The sequence below is a fragment of the Vipera berus genome, assembly GCF_964194415.1.
Source record: "Vipera berus genome assembly, chromosome: 1".
NCBI lineage: Eukaryota > Metazoa > Chordata > Lepidosauria > Squamata > Viperidae > Vipera > Vipera berus.
The window spans coordinates 327,161,304-327,188,005 of NC_138202.1; the positions used below are offsets into that span (position 1 = coordinate 327,161,304).

Below are 26,702 nucleotides of genomic sequence, written 5' to 3' on the forward strand. Positions count from 1 at the left end.
GCCATTTGTGTGAAATGGTATAGGGTTTCCTGCCTGAGCAAGGGATTGGACTAGATGCCCTCCAAGGTCCCTTTCATCATCATCAATTATTATTATTATTATTATTATTTCACCAGAAATTAAGATCAGGTGATGGAGAAATAAACTATACTGTATGAAGATGGTTGTGTTTATAAATCATACAATTAATATTTTGCAAAAGAAATTGGAAAAATACATAACATAATATTGGATGCTATAATCCCAATTGATAAAAGGTACCAGATTGTGAAAGGCTAGACTCTATGGATATTGGAAGTTCTGTTGATAGCAGAACATGCTCTAACATTATAGATATATGCAAGGAAAGCAAGGGGAAAATAATAATATGCCAGGATATTTTTATTCAAATGATGTAAATTAGTAATTGCATCATTTGTGCAGTGACATTATGATGATTTGTACTGTATGCTTGTATCTGATGCAGTGGTGGGATTCAGCCACTTCGCACTGGTTCGGCAGAACCGGTAGCTAAATTTTGCTGAGTTTGCAGAACTGGCTGAATGCACACTGCTTCCGAAAGTCCGTTCTAGGCCTTGGAGGCCTGGAGGAGGCCTCCCAGGCCTAGAACGGCCTGCTGGAAATTTATTTATGCATGGAAATGCATGGATACCACTTCTGGAAGTCTGTTCTAGGCCACGGAGGCCCAGGCCTGCATCCAATAAGAAAACCGGTTCTTTAGGTATTTGAATCTCACCACTGGTCTGATGTAACCATTTTCCTGAAGTTCAACAGTTTTAGATGTACCTTAAATTAGGGGTAGCCAGGTGGGATATAAATATATTAAATAATTTAGACTTTCATATGCAATAGTTTTAGATTTCTGCAATATGGTAGAATAACTTTTATTACTGTACAGATAAAAGATAATTGTTTTTAATGTAGTTATTTATTCAATTTAGCCCCTTTCTTACTCCAAATTATTCTGGGCAGCTCACAATATAATATAATATTTAGTATAATATATTTATAAGCTATATCTGTTTATTTGTTGATGTTGATTTGTTGCCAGACAGTTATAATTAAGTCACCATGCATAAGAAAATATAATTCTATTTTATATAAATTTAGAAAAGGGATTTGTTCCTATTTTCCAGTGTTACGGGATTATACTGTACTCAGTAAAGAGCAGCTCAATTTTCATGCATCAGTTAGCAATGTGGTTTTCACTTTCTGATGAAGTATCAGTAGCTACTTCCTATTTCAGCCTGTGAATTTTATCAGCTTCAGCAACCTCATCTTATGGTGTGGACAATGACAGTTTGCAGAGGAACATTTATCCTGTTCTGGTCCCCAAGATTTTAAAACATTGGGAAATAAGAGAGAAATATCTATAGATGGAAGGTAACATATAGAATGGGCTTCCACCTGTAAAGGCTATGGAGAAGGTGAAGAAAAAAATTTGTAGTTACCATTTCCCTATGGCTTATAGTTGTGTCAGGAATTGCTGCCCTGATTTATCTGGAGGCATTATGTTGATTAGAGGGACACACTGCCCCGTGGCCCTCCAAATATTGCTGAAGTACAATTCTGAGTATCATTCTCCCATCTGAATGCTCCTGGGGAGTGCAGGTATTGTAATTTTGTAATAGTTGGGAGTGCCAGAGGTTACATTTCTCTGACCTACACTGTCACCTGCCCAAGATATTGCAGCAATTTGCATTAGAGGAGAGCAATTAAATATTTAAACTGGAAACAAAGAGATTAGAAATTTAATCACTCTGGCTGTTGCCATAAGGTAACTGTGCCTTCAAAACAGGTCCCTCCAGATATAATGACAGTGTACTAAAAAGCTCTGAAAGGATATTACATATATCTGAAAAAGGGCTCACAGAGAAAATATTTTTAAATCCTTCCTAGAAGTTACTTCAAAATACTTTTATCACCATGTACAATGTATGCCATTGTGTGTGTAAAATAAAGGACATTAAATGGTTAGATGTTGGAGCTAAATTATAGTTGAAGTTGGCTGAACAAACAGTTGTGAAAATATTCCTTAAAATTAAGTGGATTCTGCTTGCTTTTGGCTTTCTGTTAAATTTGATTAATTTCAAGCCTAGTACAGTTTTGGAACAATTCACACCCATTACCTAGTTTTCTTTTACCTCTTTTAGCTTTTAGGTTACATGAGTTAAATCTGCAAAGGGCAGAATTCTTTCAGGCAATAAGTGTTATTGGTAGTTATCTTATACTGATTTACTGCCAATTCTTTTTTGGTTGTTTAATTGGACTTGAGTATGGGGTAAAATTGCTTGCCAGCTTTCTTTTGAAAAGCTAGCCCACTTTAGAATCATTATCTGAATTAAAATGGAATATTGTTAAGATAAAACCCTGAACTGTGTTTGGTCGACATAAGAGTTACAAAGTAGTCCATAGAAGATGGAAGACACCATCAGTGCTGGTCTTTGACGTTCCCCAGCCCTGTTTATTCATACCGCTTATAATTCAAAGTAGCATGAAGGGAAGTGTAAAATTAAGTAAACATATGCAAGAGGTAGCAAATCATAAAAATACGTTAAAATAAACAGCACAGAGAATACTCGGTATTAATTTGCAGGTAACCAGTGTCAGTGAGCTCTCTGGCAGACAGGTTGCATGGCTTCTACTGTAGAGTGAAAAGCTATTAGAACAGAAATGTGATGCAGTTGGAAGGGGCTGGGAGTTGGGAGGGTAGTTAGGTCAAGGGACTGGTTGTTATGAACCTGAGACTTTTGGCTGCTATAGCATTTTCTCCTTCTGTATGAGTTCCTGCTCATCAGATTCTATACAGCCTCATTTTTGTGCATGGAGGGAAGGCCTGGGAAGAAGTGAGTGTGGAAATGATTTTTGACACATCCTGAAATATATTTGTGGGGGATCCAAGAGTTGAAGGGTAAGGATTAGCATGCTGGCTGGCTAGGGAATTTTGGGATGTGAAGTCCACATATCCTGAAGTTGCTGAGCTTGAGAAATGTGTAGAAGTCATAGAGAATGGCCTTGATAGACAGTGGGAAAATGAATTACTAAAGCAACTATCAGAGCCCTCACTAAGCTCATTCAAAGAAACAACCTTAAGAAAATGCCCCAGTCAGGTCCCTCCCTAATTCACATAAAGATAAAGAGCCTTGGTGGAGCAGTGGGCTAATGCCTCCTTAAGTAACACCAGCTGCCTGCAATTAGTGCAGGTTCGCATCCCACCAGGCTCAAGGTTGACTCAACCTTCCATCCTTCCGAGGTAGGTAAAATGAGGACCCAGATTGTTGGGGGCAATTAAGCTGACTTTGTAATAATGCCACTTGGGGGGTGTGTGAAAGCCCTAATAAGCAGGCATATACATAGAATGAAGGCTACTGCTAAGCTTGTAAGCCGCCCTGAGTCTTCGGAGAAGGGCGGGATATAAATGGAATTAAAAATAAAAATAAATAAATAAATAAATAAATAAAGTGATAGAAGAGGGAAATACATTCAGATCTGCAAGATACTCTTACTATAGCAGTACTAATTAAAATAACTCTATACAGTACACATATGGCATTTGTTTCTTAGTCTGGTATAAATTATAGGGTTGACAATAGGATCTTTATAGGTACTGCTTTGCCAATAACCACAATAGGGACCAGAAAATTTATTACTAATTAGTCAGTTAAGTGTGGCATCACTTGATTGCATTCAATTTTATGACCTTTTTGCCACAGTTGTTAAACAAGACATCACATGGCCATGACTTCCAATCTTCCCTTCCGGCTTCCCCATTGACTTTACATATCAGAAACTGGCTGGGAAAATAACATATGGTGATTATCTGATTGTCATAAATGCACAGGAGCTGCCACGTACCCAGATCACAATCATGCAACTGGAGGGATGCTATGACAGTTGGTTTTTAATCATTTTTTCCAATAACGTCATAACTTTGAATGATCACTAAACAAATGGGTGTAAATTGAAGACTATTTGTATTGGTCCAGCATTGCTCCTAGTAAATAACCCCTCCTTGGTTCATGGCCACTTATTATATACACATCTGAACAATATAGTGACCATGTAGTTGTTGGGGCTAATGGATTGTGGGGCTAATGGATGTGTCTCTCATATACTATTTGAATATGTTGTGACAGTAGTCTGAAGTTTTATAGCATCACGCCACTCTTAAGTACTGGCAGTATTAGTGAAAACGTTTTGCTCTTTGTTGCTGCTTGAGTAGAGCCAACATTGTATATTGGACATGTAAGTGATTGAAGTAGCCAAATTAAAACTCATTCTAAACAAATCTCACTCAGCCATGCATTTGCCCATATGACTTGGACTCAGAGAAAGTAACTAGATCAAAGCTTATCACCTTCCCAATACTTAATCCAGCATATCTTGAGGACAGCAAATTGGAGAAGGTTTTAACAATATATGAGATTAATTTTGGGTTGTAGGAGAGAGATGAAGCATGTATTACATTCATCTTGGTGCTTTTATCAGGATCTGTGATAAACCTTTGGCTCTGGAGCCTGAAAATTTGTTTAAGAATTATAGGGTAATGGATAAATGGCAACACATGCATATAGATTATCAAATCATTATATTTTTAATTAAATCAAAATTTAGGAATCAACCTGGAAGCACTATTGGAGAGTTGCCTCCAGTTGGAATTGAAGGTACTGGGTTACCTGAATGTGTAGCATAACTTAGTATAGGCCATGAAGTATGATCAGACATGTATCTTGTCCAGATGCTGTTTGTGTTTTAAATGTTTGTGTTTGTGTTTTTATGACTAAGCTTTACTGTATATTTTCTTCTTCACTAGATGAGCGAGAGGCAGTACAGAAAAAGACATTCACTAAGTGGGTTAACTCTCACTTGGCACGTGTATCCTGTAGAATTACAGACTTGTACACAGATCTTCGTGATGGACGAATGCTTATCAAACTGTTGGAAGTTCTTTCAGGCGAGAAACTCGTAAGTTTCTGTTCTTGATATTCCAAGGTCAATTCTTTTTTTTAAAAAAAAACACCAAGTTTTATTAATTTTCTAATTTTACATCCAAATATTTATGAAGCAATGTAGTGGTTGGGTGATCAAAAGTTAACAATGACAAATAACAAAATCTTTTGTGATCAGCTCAGATTACATCAATATGAGTTCCCTCTCCAGTTCCCTTAATTACAATAACATAATGAAATTAATATATTTCTAATTGTGACACAATCAATTAGAACAATTTTCAGCATATTTTCACTTATACATATCCAAGTCCTATTGTTAAATTTTACCTAATTGCAATACAGTGTTCCAAAATAGCCTATTGTTGTTAGCTGCAAAGTTGTGTCCGACCACATTGCGACCCCATGGACAACGTTCCTCCAGGCCTTCCTGTCCTCTACCATCTTCTGGAGTCCATTTAGCCTCATGCCTACTGCTTCAGTGACTCCATCCAGCTACCTCATTCTCTGTCGTCCCGTTCTTCTCTTGCCCTCAACCTTATTGGACACCTTCCGACCGAGGGGCTCATCTTCCAGCGTCATATCTTTTTTCCTTTTGGGGTTTTCATGGCAAAGATACTGGAGTGGGTTGCCATTTCCTTCTCCAGTGGATCACATTTTGTCAGAACTCTCTGCTATGACCTGTCCATCTTGGGTGGCCCTGCACAGCATAGCTCATAGCTTCATTGAATTATGCAAGCCCCTTCGCCACGACAAGGCAGTAATCCATGAAGGGGAAAATAGCCTAATGTATCTAGAAAACTTAGTTTTCTGGTAACCCACATTTCCCCTATTTGATTAAATAGTAATTATCATGTCTAAAATACAAACGTTCATTTCAGTGCATTCTTATTTTATAAAAATATATTCTGTTTATCATCTTAATAGTTCATCAATTATTGAAAAAGTATCTTTTGTTATATCATTCCAAATTCTATGATATAATTCAGAGTTATGTTCTAATAGCTAGCTTTCCTTTCCCTTAGAAATATAAAATCTAAATATAAAATCAGTTTATATCTTTTGAAGATTTCCCTTGGTCCATTTAAAGAAAAATTTAAGCTCTGTCATTAGAAATCCCAGCAAGTAGGGAAAGAAAGAAGAAGAAAAGACCCCAGTTTTTAAAAATCTAACTCTAGCCTTCTTTTTGTGCCAAACAGGTTTCCATGTCAGTACCTTTAAATTCTCAAGTGTGTCTCCCTTTCTTCCTACACATATTGTTTGAGTCCAGAGAGACCATCTAATTGTCAGTTTTTCAAAAGAAAACCCCTTTATAATCATTGAAATTGTTGCTTTAATAAATCAATTCTCAATATTTGGTGTAGTATATTTGTCATTAGTTCAATCTGATCTTCTTCTTCTTCCAGTTCCATCTGGCTCAGGTAAGAGGTCATGTCCAGTGTTTTGGTTGTTGTTTGGTGGCTAGATTCTCAATGTACTGTATTTGAAGCCTTTGGCATCCTCCATCTTAGTATTGCTTTCTTCAGCTTCTGTTGTTTTTTGGATTGTAGATTTTGTAGTTGGAATCAAGATTTGGGCATCAAGGTTCTCAGTAGATTGTATTTGCTGTTCTTTAGTGTCCCCTATTTTGATGTTAATTTCCTCCTCTTCATTTGGTTTTTGAATTGTCAGTTCATCAGTTAAAGTCACATTTTGGTTTGGTAGATTTAAGCTGTCAGATTTATTTTGCAGTCTGGCTTTCATTTGCTCAGCCACTGCCAGGATTGTTTCAAGTATGAGTTTATAGTCAAGTGGTGGAAAAAATTCTTCCATTTCTTTGGTGTTTACAGATAGGTGTTTTGTGGAGGCTGTTTTTAATAAAAGCCAATAAATGTCCACCTCCACTATTCCTAAAAGTTGCTTTGCCAGGTGTTGCCAATTCTTATCTTTAAAGATAATGTCAAGGTCAAATCTGAAATTACTTGCTGTATCAGGTTTCGCCACAAGATGTCCTCACTAGCCTGTAAAATCTTTTCCAAACTTATAAAAGTCTGGGTATTTTTCCCTTTTTGCCCTTCTTTCACAGCTTAAAAGGTAGATAGGATAGTAGGTTCCCATAAAAATAAGGATTTTTTAAAAGCCCAAGAGTTCCAAAAGTACAAGTACAATTGCTTAATTATTCAGTTAATAATTACCATTTCTTTTAAGGCTTTAAAATTTTAATTCTCCAAGTAAGTAGTCGCCGCTCTTTCAAAAGTGGGGGAGACAATTTTCAGGAAAGTCCCACAGGAAAGTAGTTAGGGGAGTAAGAAAGGTAAGATCTCACCCAGATCCTCCAGCTTGCTTCGTTGTGCTTGATAGTGCTTTTGGCTTTCGGCAGGGAATTAATTTAATTTAATTTAATTTAATAACATTTGTATACCGCCCTTCTCCCTGAGGACTCAGGGCGGTTCACAGGGCAGAATAAAATAGCAAATACAAACATTAAAAAGAGATTAAACAATTGCCCTAGTTAAAAACAATAGAAGTACAATTCTAAAAAACCCCAAGATAAAATTAAAAGACCAAAAATAAAACAACCCCACCGATCCCCATCAGGCTAGGCCAGCTTGTACAAACAAAAATGTCTTGAGATCGCGACGAAAGGAGCGAAGATCGGGCGCCATCCGGAGCTCTACCGGTAGCTGATTCCACAGCTCCGGAGCGCCCACAGAGAAGGATCTCCCCCTGGAGGCCACCAATCGACATTCTCTGATCGGTGGCACCCTGAGGAGGCCCTCTCTGTGGGAACGCACAGGGCGCAGGGAGCTTGATGCCGGCAGCAGATGTTCCCTGAGGTACTCCGGCCCCATGCCATGGAGGGCTTTGAACACCGTTACCAGTACCTTGAATCTCACCCGGAAGACAACTGGCAACCAATGCAGCTCACGGAGCAGAGGTGTAACGTGGGAGTATCGGGAAACTCCCAACACCACTCTCGCGGCTGCATTCTGTACCAGTTGGAGCTTCCGGGTGGTCCTCAAGGGCAGCCCCATGTAGAGAGCGTTGCAGTAGTCCAGACGAGAGGACACGAGCGCATGAGTGACCGTGCACAAATCATCCCGGCTAAGATAGGGCCGCAACTGGCGCACCAGGCGAACCTGGGCGAAGGCCCCCCTAGTCACAGCTCCTATGTGGTCTTCTAGAGTGAGCCGTGAATCTAGGAGGACTCCCAAGTTGCGAGCCCTATCTACGGGGGGTAATAGTTCACCCCCCATAGCCAGAGGTGGAATGTCCGAATAAACCCGGGATGAAGATATGCAAAGCCACTCAGTCTTGTCGGGATTGAGTTGAAGTCTGTTCCTCCCCATCCAGACCCGAACCGCCTCCAGGCAACGGGACATCACGTTGAGGGCATCACTGGGGTGGTTTGGGGTCGAAAAGAAAAGTTGGGTATCATCAGCGTACTGATGATACCCAACTCCAAAGCCACGAATGATCTCACCCAGCGGCTTCATGTAGATGTTGAACAGGAGAGGCGAGAGGACCGACCCCTGAGGAACTCCACAAATGAGAGACCTCGCGGTCGACCTCTGCCCCCCTGCCAACACCGACTGCGAACGTCCCAAGAGATAGGAGGAGAACCACTGTAAAACTGTGCCTCCCACTCCCAGTCCCCTGAGACGCCGCAGCAAGATACCATGGTCGATGGTATCAAAAGCCGCCGAGAGGTCTAGTAGGACTAGAACAGAGGAGTGCCCTCTGTCCCGAGCCCTCCAGAGATCATTCACCAGCGCGACCAATGCCGTCTCCGTGCTGTGCCCGGGCCTGAAACCCGATTGGTACGGGTCTAGATAATCCGCTTCATCCAGGACCAGAGGGAGCTGATGCGCCACCACACTCTCAACAACCTTCGCAAGAAAGCGAAGGTTGGAGACAGGACGAAAGTTGTTCAATACAGCTGGGTCCAGGGCAGGCTTCTTGAGGAGAGGCCTCACCACCGCCTCCTTCAAGACGGCGGGGAAGATACCCTCACTCAAAGAAGCCGATATAACTGCCTGGAACCAGCTGCGTGTCCTCTCCCGGGCTGCATAGACCAGCCAGGAAGGGCACGGGTCCAATAAACATGTGGTGGTGCTCAGCCTCCCCATGATCCTGTCCACTTCCTCCGGAGTCACAGAATCAAACTCCTCCCAGGTGATATCGACAAGACCACCCGTGTCCTGATCGTCAGACTCTGCCCAGTCAGAGTCCAGACCGGTCCGAATCCGAGCGATTTTGTCCGACAGATGTTGGTTAAACTCCTCGGCACGACCCTGCAAGGGATCCTCCCTCACCTCCTGATTTAGGAGGGAGCGAGTCACCCTAAACAGGGCGGCCAGGCGATTATCTGCGGACGCGATAAGGGTGGCGAAGTGGTTAGACCTCGCCTCCCTTATTGCAGCGAGATAAGACCTAATGTAGGCTCTTAGTCGCAATCGGTCGGATTCGGATCGGCTGGACCTCCAACCGCTCTCTAGGCCCCGTCTCCGACGCTTCATCTCCCGGAGCTCCGCAGAGAACCATGGAGCTCGACGGGATCTGCACCGGGTCAGGGGCCGCAGGGGTACAACTCGGTCAAGAGCCTCAGTGGCCGTCCTTTCCCAGGCTTCCACTAAGGCATCGGCCGAGCTGTGAGCAAGGAAGGCAGGTGGGGACCCCAGCGCCGCCTGGAACCTCTGGGGATCCATTAAGCGTCTGGGGCGGTACCATTTAAGTGGTTCCAAACACCCACGGCGGGGGGTGGCAAAACGGAAGACCAGCCGCAGGAGATGATGATCGGTCCATGACGGGCATAATAATTGGAGAGCCCCCACCAAGATCATCTAACCACCGTCCAGACAAAAAAACTAGGTCAAGGGTGTGGCCTCCTTCATGAGTCGGTCCCAAAATTACTTGCGTCAGGTCCATGGCCGTCATGGAAGCCATGGCTAATGGCTAAATGATTGGCCATATTAATGGCCGATCTCTTCTTCTTCGGGCCAGAGGAGCTGCTCTGGATCAAGTCAAGGGCTGCTGCCCTTCTGCGATTGCAGGGAGGGCCTCCTCACAGTGGTCGCTCCTCCAGGGCGACTTTTGACCCTTTTCAAGGTCCTCCGAGGAAGAAAGTTCAGACAGCGGGGAGAAGGTTCTTCTCACACGTCCGCTGGCACCGCACGCGCAAACCGGAAGGCCCCCAAGGTCAATTCTTAAGCCTTTTGCAATTTCCTTTTATAAGGCAAAGTACAAGGTTGAAATATTTACTAAATATATTTTATGGCTAATTTAGATTTGAAGATCACTCCTTTTTAAAGTTTTTATTACACTACTTATATCTGGTTGAAATATTTGACTAGATTTTCATATTTTCTGAACCATGTTCAGTGGCCTATGATGTGAACCTCTTATTTATTTATACATTTATTTAGAAAAAAAGAGTTAACAATTCTGGATGACCTATGTAAATCCCATCAGTCATAAGCATAAAACTGCAATTGAAATAAGACTAAAACATTTAAACATTAAAACATTTGAATGTTAAAATAGCTGGATAAATAAATATGCTTGAGCCTTTTCTTCTTAGGGAGACTTGTTTCATCTCAATAGAATGTGTTTCATAATATAGGCTGCACACTAGAAACAAGAGCTTATGAAATTATAAAAAAATTAAAGAAAGTTCTTGGAATCTTGAGTAATATCTCCTAACCTACTTTCTTTATGGTGTAGTAAATGCATTTCCCATTTTTAAAATCTTAATAAAAATATGTTTGGGCGCTTCTTACTATTTATTCCAGAAATATAATAAAAAGTGGCATAACAACAGGTCTGTTGAAGATCTTAAAAGCTGCCAAACTGTTTATACATTTTCCAAGGGAAAGAGCATTCTTTCCTATTCTTTATCATCAGCATCTGAGAAAAATAACTACAGCAAGAAATAGAATAATGGATTTGCTTTAGGCAAAAATCAACTCGTAAACATGTCATAATGCATATACAGCTTTCTGTATTTTCAATCCATTGTGGAAGAGCCACTGTAGGGTAGTGTTTAAGGTGTTGGACTAGAAATAGGGAGACCCCTTAGCCCCTGGGACTAGACATTATTTTCCAGTCCAACCTGCTTCACAGGGTGGCTATTGTGGAGAAAAAGAGGAATGTTATGTATTCCCTCTGTAGCTACTTTTACTTCTTTCCCCTCTCCCCACACTGATTTCTCTTCCCCCCCCAATATTGACTGGAAACACTCTTAGAAAAAGGAAGAAAACCTCTCCAAAACTGCCTCTCACTCCCAACTCCCTAAACCATCCAGAAGGATACAATGAATGATGGTAATGAAAACCATTGAGAGAACTAAGAGAGCGAGGATAGTTGTAGCATCACATTCCAAACTGTCCAGAGGTCATCACCAAGCACATCTCAATGCTATACTCTGACCTGAACCTAGACTGAAAAGGTCTAAATAATCCACTTCAACTAGGGTCCTCTGAATGCCAACCTCCACCTCAGCAACCTTTCTCCAAAAGCAAAGGTTGGAGACCAAGCATTCTCTAACTTGGCTAGATCCAAGGATGGCCTCTTAGAATAGTGTACCAACCTTTGATGCAAAGAGGCATTAACCATCACTTGAACCCAACCATATGCCATCTCCAGGGAGATCTTAATCAATCAGTAAGGTTATGGACTCACAACAGAGGTGAGTGAACTGACAGCCACAAGAACTCAGTAACAGCCTTTTTGCAACATGGAATAAAGCAGTAGCCACATAGTGAGAAATCTGTTTTTGCCTTGGAGCTATCCCATATTCAAGGCAGGAAAACAACCAAACAATATTCTTTTATTCCAGATTAAGCCTTTTCTTGAAAACCAGTTTGATGTAATGCTTAAGGCATCATGCTGGAAACTGGGAGACTGAATTCTAGTCCTGCTTTTAGGCACAAAGCCAACTTAGGCCACTCACTTTCTCTCAGCCCTAAGAATGACAAGCCACTTCTAAAAACCTAGATAGTCTCCAAGAATTGGATATAATAGAACAACACTAAAAAAAATGTGCTGACTTCCGGTCCTGCGCGGTAGCAACTGGTTGTGGGCTTGCGGACCGCCACACCCCCGCAGCTAATTTTCCTCTTGCCTGGAGACCCTAATGGGTCCAAGCCGCCCTGGAAAGGTAGAAAAGAAAGAAGGGTGTATTTCACTGATCAGCCCAAGCTACTTGCAACCAAAGTCCAAAAGAACTAACCAGCACAACAGTAAACAGCGTGCTTGAAACTGGGTGAGGAATCTGATCTTCCCTTTTCTATTCTACACTTAATTTCCTGGAAAAGATCTCCAAGAAGCAAAATATCTCCGAAAGTGAAAGGGGGACTTCCGCCCCACCCTTATACTGATGGAAGCGGAGAATTAAAATTTCCATGGAGGGTCAAAATATATGGTAGTGAAATAAATTTCTAAACTTGAAAGCTAAAATTTAACTTTGGACAAGTTTAAAATTGTTGAATGGTTAAGACTCTCATTTTAAAGACCATTGTTCATATTGAAAACTAAATAGATGCTGACACCTCGTGGTGGATGAAGATTATGACAGTTATGATTTCCATAGAGAACTTTGGAAAAGTTAATCTGTGTTTGTGACCTTTAAAGCTTTAATAACAAAGAACAGCTGTGACAAAAAAAGACAACAATCTGGGCTGCAGACAAAGAGAATTATAAAGTTTAGAAAAAAAATCTTTTTTGAAGTCTTTGGATTATAAATATCTATTTAACCAGGACTCTAAAGCTATTTGCAGATAAAAAGGAAAACTTCAACTTTTGGCCATCATGGATCATAGACGTGTAGATAGAACATACCAAGAAAACAAATACCTCTCAGAAGGAGATATATAGTATACTGCAACTAATTCAAATAACACTGAGTTCAAATCACAAAGTAATCCAAAATAACTTTGAAAATATAAATCAATCTATTTCTAAGTTAACTCTACAACAAAAAACTTCCAGGAAATAACAACAGAGAAGGAGCAGACAAAACAAATAAGTGGACATAACATTGAAAATAGAGACTCAAAGGCGGAACTTAACAAAGCAAGAAAACATGATTTAATCCTAGTGTGAAAAATTTACAAGAAATGGAAAAAACAACTCATTCCTTAAGACTGCAAAATAAATCTGAGGACAAAAAAAGCCAGATTGGATAAAATGGAATGTAGAGATGTTGAAAACATCAGAGAGAAAGGAAATTATAAGAGAAGCAAAGAAGGAGAAAAAGAAAAAGATTTTCAAGAAACATGGAAAGGCAAAAGCCTTATATAAAGACACTTTATTTGATTTACTTCTTATACCTACAGCAACAGTCATGAATATATGGAAAAACTTTTTGATTCAGCAAAACACATTGATCAAGAAAGATACTGGTCAAAGGAAAAAGATTAAAGTGAAAATTAAGAAAATAGATGATGGGATCTACCAGAGAGAATATTTTAAAAAGAAACATTTGTTTGAATATGGTTAAAGAAATAGAAAAGATTCTGAATACATATGTCATTCTAAGAGGGATGAATTGCTTCCCTCCCTTTTTAATTTTATTTCTTGATATAAGCAATGTAATACTGTTGAAATGGCTTAGATGAAGGAAATGTTTTAGATAATTAAATGTGTTTGAATTTAGGGAAATTATAATGTATAAAAAAGAAAAAAATGTTTTGAATAAGAGTTAAAGGATTAGATCAGGGGTGTCAAACTCAATTTCATTGAGGACCGCATCAGCATTGTGGTTGCCATTGGGGGGCCGTGTGTGTGTGGCCAGCATGGGCATGGCTTACTGAGTGGGGCATGGTCAGCTCGACATCACTCACGTCGGGGGCACCGGTGTGGGCCTGGGCAGGACTGGGGCAGATCCGAGGGTCTCCGGTGGAAGGTGGGGTGGGACTGAGGCGAGCACTGGGGCATGGTCTATTGGAGGAGCTCACTGAGCCTCAGGCTGTGCACAGGGCCCCTGGACAGTGGCACGGACTGCCCGGAGCCCTGGGCAGCGAAGGTCAAGAGCCCAGCCCGACCCTTGAGCTCCCACGGCACCAGGACCCCACAGCCCTGCCTTGCCTAGCCGCACTTCCCCAAGGGGGCACCCACCTGCGCTTACCTCCTCCTCAAGGCTGCTGCTCTGTGCTCCTTCTCCTTGGCCAGGTTGCTCATGGTGGGTACAGGAGGACAAAGTGCTTGGGTCAAAGGGAGGTCCACTCCCTCTCCATGCGAGGAGACCTGGCTTTATAACCAAAGCATCCTCAGCCATAGGATGGAAGACCACCAGGGGATGGTGAAAGGGCAACAGGGCTGCTGGTGGCCAAGTGCTAAAGCAGGAATTCCCTCAGACCCTCCCTCCCTCTTATTCCAATCTCCTTCCTTCCTTCCTTCCTTCCTTCCTTCCTTCCTTCCTTCCTTCCTTCCTTCCTTCCTTCCTTCTCCTTCCTTCCCTTTCTTTTCTTCCTTCCTTCTTTCCTCCCTCCCTCCCTTCCCTGCCTCCCTCCTTTTCATTCCCATCTCCTTCCTTCCCTTTCTTTCTTCCTGTTTCCTTCCTTCCTTCCCTCCCTCTCTCCCTCCTTCTCTTTGTGCCCAGGAAGGGATGAGGGGAGGGGGAGAGGTTGGCAGCACTTCTCTCAAAGAAAAAGAGTTGGAAGAGACCTTTGAGGTCTTTAGTCAAAGCCCCTGCTCATTACCATTCCAGACAGCGGAATATCCAATCTCTACTTAAAAGCCTCCAGTGATGGAGCATCCACAACTTCTGAAGGCAAGCCTTTTCACTGGTTAGTTGTTTTCACAAGTCCTTAGTTCTAGGCTGCTTTTCTTCTTGATTAGTTTCCATTTATTATTGCTTTCTGATGCTTTGGAAAATACGTTGACCCCTTCTTCTCTGTGGCAGCCCATCAAATATTGGAACACTGCTATCGTGTCACCACCCCTAGTCCTTTACACTAAGCTAGACATACCCAATTCCCACAAACATTTGTCATATGTTTTAGCCTCCAGCTCCCTAATCATCTTTGTTTACCATCCATTTAGACCAGATGGTCCCCCTGGTTTGGTTTATAGAACAGTGGCCACAAGCAGAGCCTTCTCAGAGACAGCACCCCAATTATAGAACTTTCTCCCAAGGAAAATATGAACAGTACATCCCTCACCTGTTTAGAGGCAACTCCAAACACACTGTTCAGCCAGGCATATGTAGAATAACAACACATTTTATGGTCAAACAGCACTAAGTACATTACTACTAATATTTTTCTTTCTTTATATACACATTTTTAATATTGTTTTAAGCAGTGCTAGTGATGCTTTACAATAGTTGTCTTTGAGACTTTTCTTTTAAACCACCCTGGATTTCTCAGAAACTTTAATTTCAAATTAGATGTAGATTTAATAAATTAGGCAGAAGAAACAAATGTTTATATACATCTAAATCCCACAGACCTACTGTCTGCTAGGCACATACTACAGAGAAAATAAGGCATTGCATTTCTAGCCAGCATAGCCACAGGATGATGGGAACTGTGGTCCATGACACCCAAAAGATATTAGTTTGGGCAAGACTGGATTAAATTATAAAAGAGAAGATGAGGGGAAGTAGAAGCAAGAAACACTTTCCAGTCTCTGACAAAATAATTTGGAGGGGGGGGGAGTTGACTCGGCCTTTTAATTTCAGCTCACATCAATTCCTTTTAACTTCCCATTCAATCCAAAGAGTTCTATTATTGCCTGGATTTTAGGGAAGGAAGGAGGGAGAAATAGACCAAAAAGCCAGTCTGTGAGTTTGCTCTCTCCACTGTCTGCACACCACCTTCCCCACGCAGCACGTGTATGTATGTGTGTGAGAGACACAGAGAGAGAGATCCTCACTTTTTGTAAGTTTGCTTAATCTGCAACACTCCCCTTCTCCACACTTTTGCTTCCCTGCTTTCTCTCTCTCTCTGTCTCTCTCTCTGTCTGTCTCTCTCTCTCTCTCACTCTCTCTCACACACACACACACAGAGAGAGAGAGAGAGAGAGAGAGAGAGAGAGAGAGAGAGAGAGAGACCCTTCCTGAATGGAGCAGGAGGAGATTTAAAAGAGAGAGAAAGGGGGGGGGAAGAAAGGTGGAAGGTCCCCTTTTTTGTAACACGGCTTTCTCCTGGCTCTCTGCTCTCTCTGCTCTCTGCTCTCTCTCTCTCTCTCTCTCTCTCTCACACACACACACACACACACACACACACACACAGAGAGAGAGAGAGAGAAACCCTTCCTGCTTTCTCCTTCTCACCCTTTCTCTCCAGCCACCACAGAGTTCCAGGCTACGGCTCTGCATGACTGCTCCGTTTCCCTCTCTGGTCCTACCATGTGGTGGAGAGGGCGACTGGGAGCCGGCAGCCGCACGCTCATATCTCTGCGCCTTTCATCCCACAGGCTGGGCGTGCCCTGGGGTGCTAGGCAAGCGAGGAAAGGCTCTGCAAAACAGGGCCAGGCATGGGGAGGCTGGCCTGGCAAAGCAGAGCGACTCGAGGAGAAGCCCGGCAAAGTGGAGCGTAGCTGGGTGTGACAGGGTTAAGCTGGGAGGGGCAGGGCAGGCTGAGGCAAATGAGCTGTAGCTGCTGCTGCACACCACCAGCCCCTGACCACTCGCCATTTCTGTGTACATGCGCCAGGGCGCCTAGTTGGGTTGCGGTGGGCCAGGGCTGGGGCAGTGGAGGCCGGTTCCTTGCCATTTCTGGGACAGCCCCCAGGGGCCAAATCTGGGCTCTCCCTGTGCCGGATCCGGCCCACAGGCCTTGTGTTTGACATGTCTGGATTAGATGGCTACACACATTAAATGGAATATTTAAAGATTAAATATATTTTTAATAATGGTTAAAAAGAATAAGAAATTTTGGAACAAATATATATTAGCTTAGGAGGAATATATATTTTAAGTAGTATTTTACTTTTTATGTTTCTTTACTCTTGCTTTCTTTTCCTTACCTATTTTTTAAGAAATGTAAAAGTGTAGAGATGGTTTATATGGGAAAAATGGATTTAAATCTTTAAATGTAATTGTTGAGAAAATCTTAACCAGCAAGAATACTTTGAATTTTATGGGAGAAACAAATCTAAATAAGGACTGTAACAGGATATAAGATGAGGCAACCAGAAAGATTAGATAGAAAAGAAATATATTGATGTGATCATTATTTCTAGGAATATTGGGGAAAAATCATATATGTAACTGTTATTTATCAAAATAATAAGAACTGGATTATTTCAAGGTTTGCAAAGAAGACATTTTGGGGAAAAGGGAAAATTAAATGTACTATGTGGATTATGGATTACAGAAATCAATTGTATCATCTGCTTGCCTACCGAAATCCGGATGGCCCCCGACCTCCGCACCTTCCGGCGCGACTTAAAAACTTACCTGTTCCAGCAGTCCGGCCTGGCCTGATAGCTCTTGGGTTTCATTTGTTTTTACTATTGTTTTTACTATTGTTTAACTGTATACCTACCTTGCTCTGTACACCGCCCCGAGTCCCTCGGGAGAAGGGCGGTATATAAAAATAAATAAATAAATAAATAAATAAATAAATAAATAATTATTATTTTTTACAAATATAAACCCAGCAAACATGCTGTTTACCAACTATTAAGTGATTTATGTTTTTAAAAAATCAGTAAAATATATGGGGGGAAAATTCTGTGCTGTGAGTCAAGAACATTTAATTTGTTGATGAGGCACATTGAATCACTTCACTCAGGCAACAAATTGTTTTCTCAACATGCAGCAGTTTTATTTTATGATCATATTCATCTCCATCTGACTTTGATTGTACTTAGTAATGTTGTCAGCTATTTGTTTATTATATGACTTTTACTATGCTGAGTAACTTACATTTTTAGTTATGTAAATATTTGTAAGCTACCTTTCATCAGAAGATTTTATCACATTGAACCTAAACAAAATAGGAAAACTGCAGTAAAATAAAATAGGAAAATGCCTCTGTTCTTAGATATCTGTTTACTGGGCTCAGATGAAGACTTCTACATTGTTCCCAGGCTATGGAATGCATTTAACAGCTGTTAATAATTTTTAACACTGATTTTCATCTATATTTCTTGTTTCTGCATTATTATTATTATTTATTGATAACCATTTTTGTGGGATATGAATCAAATACATACTGCACGCAGTCTAGCTTATTTATTATTGATTTAATCATGTATAGTTTATATTACTGTCAACAGACTCTGAGTGGTTTACAAAGCACTTCATTCTAAAACATCCATGATAAACATTTTAAAAGTCTACAATTAACTAAGCAAACAGTAATACCAAATAGCAGAGATGGACATTAAAATAACTCAACCCTGTGATAAAATGTGAGCATGTTTTCATTCAGTGACAAAAAAGCAAATCTCTTTAGAATTACATAATTTATACAGAAAGTCTTTTTTTGTAGCACAGTTCCTTTTAGTAATCCTTGCTTTAAAAATATAACATACCTTCCACTAAAAATAAATATCAAAATAAAGCAGTCTGCTGACATTTCACTGTTTCAAAATTCATTTTTGAAACATTTCTGCTTATTTTTTTGTTATGCTAATATTTATTTTGTATTGTGTATACCAGGCAGTAACACATACTGTACAATATAAGCATGTTTGGATGAAGGGCATCTCCATTTTGCAATCTAGAATTTAGATAAGCTATCAGTAAGAACTATTTTCAATATTGCATCTTCTTCCTTGCTTTTTTGAAAATATGTTTCAAGGCTTCAGAATACTGGAATGAATGAATGCAAATATAATTCATCCATTTTGGGGGGAAATTCTGAAAGTCACTGGGATCTGGAGGGAACAAAGCAGACTAAAATTGAATCCTAACAAGATGGAGCTTTTTTATCACAGCTCTCTATGGGTTCTAGTGTTTGATCTTGAAGGCAAAGCACAATCCCTGATCTATGACTTGGTGGTCTCCTAGTATGAAGATTACTGCTCAGGTCATAGGTGGGGACTGTATCCAGAAGGTTCTTTGCCTGCCTGCAACTGGTACACCACTTGTAGACCTACCTGGAGCAGGAAGACGTTAGTAGAGAGACTCACATTCTTTTCATCACATAATTGGACTGTGCCATGCTTCTAGATGGAGCTGATTTTGAAGACCACCCAAAAACTGAAGTTGGTTCAAAGTTTACTTACTTATTGTCTGGTGCTCAGCAAGTTATGCCTGTCCAGTGGGCCCATCATTTTTATGTCAGAAATGGATGGTATAGTATTTCCTGCTTGAGCAGGGGGTTGGACTAGAAGACCTCCAAGGTCCCTTCCAGCTCTGTTATTCTGCATACCTTTTCTTACTTGTTCACTCAATCTAGAGTATTTTAAGAGAAAAATGAGAGATATTATTTTCACTTAATAAAATACTTATTAAAGACATTGGGCCAACACTTCCCAAATAGTGTCATTCTGATCAGTTAGGATTACAGTTTCCAGAATTTCCAGGCAGCCAGGCCAATATCATTATCTCAGAGCAGCTGGGGAGGTCGAGGGGGAAGGATGAATTGGAGAAATAAGCACATTTTAAATTAGAAAGCTAGCTCATAAAGTCATTGGATCAAAAGACAAATCTGAAAAAGAAATGGATATAAAATATAAAAATACTCTGTGAATGCAAAATGACTACAGCATTTTCCTTTCCAACCACATACACCAACACACAATGTGCTGTTACATCAAAATGGTATCTGACTGAACCTTTAACAATAATTGCTTTATAATTTGTGTGAGCCCAAAGGTCAGCTCACACAAACAGAATCTCTTTGATGAATTTTGCCCTTTACAGCATGAAGAGTATGGGTGTGATGTGTGGGGTGGAGATTAAAAGGCATTTAGTTGCCTTGTTTATGTGTGCCCAGCTCCTAACTGAAAATCTTAAACAAACATAAAAACAGTCGATCAAGAAGGAGGTCTGCATTCCTTGCTGTCCAGCTTCCTTGTCCCAGGTTGCTGGTTTCGTAATCAGACTTCAGGGATTGAAATTTATTTATTATTACTTATCTGATTATTTTTCTGGACTAAGAATTGAATGTTATCTTTCCAAGTCCAGGATCATCATACTGTCTTTCCACTAGATTAAGAGTTTCACTGTTCTGCATGAATACATAATATATCCACAATTAAACTCTATCAAAAATATTTTGTTTTATTGCTAAAGACAAAACTGTTAGATCAAATTTTATAGATACAAAGTCATTTCATGTGTTCTTACATGAATAGCCCCACAAATACTAGACCTGCTTATTTTTTTTTAAAAACATACTAGTTTACTAAGTGAATAGTAGACAACACTGATCATCAAAGCCTTTCTCTATGTCCTTCCTTCTGTTGATTCACCTACACTAATTCCCTGTGCCTTGAGGAATTATGTGATATGTCTGTGTCAATAGCTTATTTTTAGTTGTCTGCATTAGGGTTTTTGCTCAGTAGCTCTGCATTTTGGAAATCATTCTCTTATACTAAATGCTGACCAATCTTTATTATTATTATTTTTTCCCAACTCTCCCCCATACAAATATACTGTAATATTTTATCAAGTATTAACATACATTCTTTTTACATTCTTATCTATCAGATACTCTTAATGACAAAAATACATACTCATAAATTTTGCTGTTGCTCATCCATTTCCCCTTTTACTGTATCCACTCCCTCTTCTCTACCTTCTTTCTCCCTTTCTCCTCTTTCTTCCCTACTTCCCTCTTCTTCCTCTCCTCTCCTCTTTCCTTCACCGCTCCCCTCCCATTTCTCCCCACTTCTCCTCCAACCTTCCTACTTCCTTCCCCCCCCCCACTCCTCTACTCTTTTCCCTCTCTTCTCCTTTCTCCCCTCTCATTTCTCTTCAGATACAATTCAGGGGTAATGACCGAGCAACTCCTCTCCCTAGATTTTCAATATGTATATTAGATATAATAACATTAATTTTCTGTTACATTAATACTTCTATAAATCTGACCTCAGTATATACTTCTATAAATGCTGATCAATCTTACTTGGTAATGTTCTCACGTCACATAGACAAAGATGTTCTGTTAAAAAAGAATGGCAGGCATTCAGCAGCCCTCAAAGTAAGTAGGACTGAGCAGATATGGATCTATAAATTGATAAATCACCAACTAGTTTTTCAACAATTTACATTAAAAACAAATGTAAAATAAAAACATGAAGAACAGTTAGAATATAAGTTAAATAAACAAAACCAGTTCCACATATCATTAAACTTAAAACTTAGAAAGCATGTCCAGTGTAAAACCCTGAGCAAAAGGTTGTGTTTTTAAGGGTCTTTTTAAAAGCTAATAAAGATGTCATTTCTGTCCAAAGTATGTCCCATACAGCTGTGATGGCAACATAAATGAACTTGTGGCAACTCTGTGCAAAACTCTTAAGTTAGTAAGCTATTCACTCCAATAGTCTGGGCTTCAGTGGTAATGACCAGCACTTTTTAGTTTGCCTGGAAATGTGTATCCAGCACATTATTTTGTAAGCAGAGTTGTAATACAATCTCTTATTCTTTATAAAACTAAACTGGCTGCCGAGATTTGTACCAATTGAAAGTTCTGGATTAGATACAAAGGTAGCTCCAATTAGACTACACTATTGTAGTTAAGTATGTACCGTATTTCTCCGAAAATAAGACCCGGTCTTTTTTTGCCTCCAAAAGAGGCACCAGGTCTTATTTTTTGGGGGTGTCTTTTCCATGGTCTCACCTCATGGCAGCGATACCAACAGCCTGCCCACTTCTGCAGCTGCTCGCCACAGCATTGCCCCTGGCCTCCATTTTGCTGTTTCCAGAAGAAAGGCTTCTGATAGTGAAATGGAAGTCGGGGGGGGGGGGAACTGTGCGCATCAATCCATAGCTCCATTCTCAGCAGCAGAGGCATTTCCTGAAGACCTTTGATGGTGAAATGGAGGCCGGGGGCAACATGCGCAAGTGGAGGTGAGTGGCTACAGAAGAAGTGGGCTGGCAAGGCAGGTTTCAATTCACAGGAGGCCTGGCTGCAAGGGAAAGCAGGTACAGGGCGCATGGGGCAGCTCCAACCCCCACCCTAGTTTGATTTTTAGGCATGTCCCTTGCTTCAAAACTAGGGCTTATTTTGGGGGTAGGGCTTACTTTCTGGGAAATATGGTAGGTTGTCAGTGTGTGTGCACCATAGTCTTAAAGGCATTATTTTCCAGAAACAAGAACAATTGGCATATATATTCTTGGCTATTTGTATGATTTGAGAAACAAGAATAACATTTGGATTTAGAAGCATCTCCAAACTGTATATTTGCTCCTTCTGGAAGAGTGTTATCTTGTTCAGTATAGGAAAATTTGCCTCTTTTCTAGAATAATACTCCCTAACAATGAGCATCTCTTGTCTTGTTGGGATTCCATTCCATTCCATTTTTTTCTATCCTTTATCCATTCCATTTCCTGAAAATATAGCAAAATAGATTTGGATGTCACCAACATAAAGATAACACCCAGTTCAAAATCTTCTGTTGTTATATTACAGCAGATGCATGTAGATATTGAAAAGCACTGGAGATAGACTGAAGCCCTGAGGGATACAGGGAGCAACTGTCTCTAAGCAATAACATCTGAAATCTGCCTGAGTAGTAGAAATGGAACCACTGTAAAACCATGCTCCTGCAGTCATGCCTCGATACTCGACTGCTTTGAAACTCACCAGATTTGGTACTTGATGCATTTTGACGTGAAACTTTTCTCCTGGTACTCATCATTTGTTTTGTACTTGATGTGCAAGCTAGAACTTGACTTTGTTGACTGCCTCGTGACTCGCTACCCTTTCCGGCTGAAAAAAAGGGTGATGTGTTAGTCACTTGGTTTGTTTGCTACTTGTCAATTTTAGTACTTGTTGTGCCTCCTGGAACCAATTAACAAGTACCAAGTTACCACTATATTCCCATTACCTCTCAAAAAGATATCGTACGAAGATGCATGTTTGAAGATATTGAAAGCCACTGAGCCATCAAAAACAAATACTCTTTCTATCAGTCTATACACAGAGGATTGATTTATCAGGCCAACCAAGCTAATCATGACTCCATCAGTTTTAAGTCAGCTTGAAATTGGTCCAAATCATTTGTTGTCTCTAGAACAGTTGAGACAGTAACCATAGTAGGCTAGAAGCGTGACCTATAATTGCCCGTTTCTGAGGGACACAAGGCAAACTTCTTAAGTCATCTCTTTCTTTAAACAAGTCATTATTGCTGTTAATTAATGTCTCACTGATAATATTCTGACTGGCACTTATAAACCAAGTTGGCTAAGAATCCAGACCAATCAAAACAGACCATTAGTTTCAAACTAACATGAAATCAATCTAGGCTTGACATAGAATATTAGCCCCTCCACTAGTTGACTTCTTTATTGGAGACTAACCTGAATATGAGTGAGTTTATCTATGCAAAAATCATGAAAAGCATAACTAGTCTCTAAGGTTCACTAACAGAACTCTGTGAGAATGAGGAGGAAGAGGGAGTAGAAGTCAACCTTATCCCAACCAAAAACACTTAGGCCAAGAGTGTTTGGATGTAGGAAAAAAATGCTTCTGTGGTGCATTTTCATGTTCTCATTTAGCACAGGGGTCTCCAATCTGTGGGCCACAGGCCACTACCGGTCTGTGGGCTATTCACAACTGGCTGGCTGGTGTGTGTGGATGTGCTCACAGCCCCACTCACGTGAGTATCACAGACGCTTGTGGCCCCACTTGCACAAGTGTTGCGGGTGCTTGCAGCCCTACTCGTGAGCACTGCAGGTGCTCTCAGCCTCACTCGCACGAGCAATGGTTTTTCATACATGTGCACATGCCCATACACATGCCCCTCCCACAAAACCATCCCCTCTTTTCCCTCTCCTACCTGGGCCACCACCCTGGAAAGGTTCCCTCATTTGAAGAGTTGTTCTAGGTAAAATCTTGATGGTTCTCATTTTAATTAATTGCAGTATAGTGAATTGTAGTAGTTTTTACTGCATGTAAATGAGTCATCTCCATTTTCTTTTTATGAGCTACAGTACATAACAGCCCCCTAGTGCAACAACTTGACATATGCTCTTAAAGTGGTTGTGTACAATTTACATTTTCTCTTAAATATTTTCCTGAAGCATTGCTTGCTCCTTTTGTGTTCCTTTATGGTAGTGAGCTGGAACTAATTTCTTCTTCCTAACATCTGTCTTATTTTTATAAAGACTCCAAAAGAAGTTGTAAAGTTTCTTAATCCTGAGGTCTCCTCAATCAGTCATGGCTGCAGCTCTGATTGGCCTTTTTAAAAAGAGTTTACATTTTGGCAGACAGTGTTCCTTGGACTCTTACCAGTTCTCATTACCACATGCATGCAAAGCTCTATTTGCTTGTTTAGCACTTTCTCACCACTGCAAGGAATGTGAGTACAGAAACATAAAAACAGGATGTTTCCCTTAAAAGTAGCCAGCATCATATACACCCATTCAGTGTTTAGTGAGCCACAGAACAAAAAAATTAATTAAGCATTTATTTATTTGGGGGCTGAAGTTTTACCTTTTCAACATTATGGTTTAGTAATTTAACAAAATTTAATATAATAACTCACTGGAGAAGAGCCTAATGCTGGGAAAGATTGAGGGCAATAGAAGAAGGGTACGACAGAGAATGAGGTGGCTGGATGGAGTCACAGAAGCAGTAGGCGTGAGCTTAAATGGACTCCAGAAGATGGTAGAGGACAGGAAGGCCTGGAGGAATGTTGTCCAAGGGGTCGCGATGGGTCGGACACGACTTCGCAGCTAACAACAACAAATATAATAAAACATGACCCCTTAAATGAACTAATATTTTATTCTCTGTCCTACACAGCCAGTAATAATAACACTGAAATTCTTAGCGATTCATCGCAATTGTTTCAGAACAATTTTTGAACTGCATACATTAGCTGGGAGAATGAACAATGCTTCACCTGCTGCTGAAAACTATATTCCAGGTTAGCTTCTTCAGGAAGGGTGTTCCCCAGATGGGATGCCAATACTGAGAAGGTCATTCTGTGCTGGTGGCCAGCAACTAAATGGTTTTATCTGTAATAGTGAATTGGGAAACCTGCTTCATCATAGTGTGCTGCCTGGGGAGTTCTAGGAATTAGAATAGAAGAACCAATAGAATAGAATAAAAACTTTATTGTCACCTTAAATGTACGCTAATCAGCATACATTAAAAATGAAATTTCGTTGCATTCAGATCTCAGAAAATACCATTATGCATATACCCACATACAGACCCAAATATATGACACAGAGAAACATCATAGTCTAGTTTGATATATACATGGTGGGGGAAAAAAGAATCCTGTGAATTTACAAGACAGATGGCATAAGGAACAAAGCTGTTACAGAATCTAGTAGTTCTGCTATAAATATTTCGAAACCTCTTACAGAGGGGAGCAACAGAAAAACAGGCAGTGAAGTAGTGGGTGCACGGGGTCTAACCCTAACAATGCTTCAAACTCTAGGCACATAGTGCTTATAAGCAGTAACCTGAATAACGGGAAAGGAGCTTCCTATAATCTTCTCCGCTGTCCTTACTACTCTCTGTGTGGACTTTCTATCTGAGGCACTGCTACCACCAAACCAAACCATGATGCAGTTTGTTAAAATGCTGTCAACCATGCCTCTGTAAAAAGTGGCCAGGACAGAAGGAGAAAGATGTGCTCTCCTCATCCAATGCAAGAAATGCAAATGCTGGCTTGCACGCTTCTCTAAAGATAACGTATGAGGAGACCAAGTCAGATGGTTAGTTATCTGCATCCACAGGTACTTTAATACTATTGACCATCTCCACAGCTGCAGACGTGATACAAAGTGGAGTATGGCTATGCTGGCTCTTTCTAAAGTCAATAATGATCTCCTTTGTTTTATTAACATTCAAAATCAGGTTATTTTTATTGCACCGGTCCACCCATGCCTTCACTTCCTCCCTATAAGAATCTCTGTTATCATCCCAGATAAGACCCACCACTGCTATGTCATCCACATACTTCACAATATGATTCATAGCAGACTTAACACATCAGTCATGGGTCATCAAGTTGAACAGTAGCAGACTCAAAACAGCCCTGTGGAGAACCCGTACTGAAAAAGATGGAATTGGAAACTTTTCTTCCAGCTTGCACAAACTGGGGCCTATCAGTAAGGAAATCAAATATCCAGTTACTTGAAATCCATACATCTTAAATTTGCCAGGTCTGAAAATCAGTGGGATATAGAGTTGACAATAACATCTACTTAAAGTAATGAAGCCTTTACTACCTTTTCATTATTGTTTCTTTTCCTCATTTTTAAAAATGTCCCATGTAGCCCAAACCAACAAAGGGAAGGATGCGAATCCATTGCTTGGAAAACGTTGACAAAGCTCTCCAGTTCCTGAAAGAACAGCGAGTTCATCTTGAAAACATGGGATCCCATGATATTGTGGATGGAAATCACAGGCTAACTCTTGGACTTATTTGGACAATTATATTGAGATTCCAGGTAAATGCAGAATCATCTATTCTGTAATTTGGCTTATGTTTCTAGCTATGTTGTTTTCCAGCTATTCTCACACACAAACCTCTGATATATCACTTTTTGCAATATTCAGTGTTTAGTTATTTATGTTTCTGTTTTGAACATTTTTTCTTTTCTCATGTTGGATTAAGATCAGGCATGTTTATTCTTGCCATTTTACTTCAGAGTTATGTAAATCAGGACAATGTTGTAAATGCATT

General features: G+C 40.4%; 1 protein-coding gene across 2 annotated transcripts in view; it reads left to right on the forward strand.

The window, feature by feature from the left end:
• The window catches only part of SPTBN1 (spectrin beta, non-erythrocytic 1), a 193,035-nt gene that overhangs the window by 101,748 nt on the left and 64,585 nt on the right, over positions 1–26,702 (forward strand). For both annotated transcript variants that reach the window (XM_081314580.1, XM_081314581.1), the window contains 2 exons: positions 4,814–4,965; positions 26,293–26,466. In XM_081314580.1, the coding sequence (XP_081170706.1) occupies positions 4,814–4,965; positions 26,293–26,466 (326 nt within the window). The remainder of the gene's footprint in view (positions 1–4,813; positions 4,966–26,292; positions 26,467–26,702) is intronic.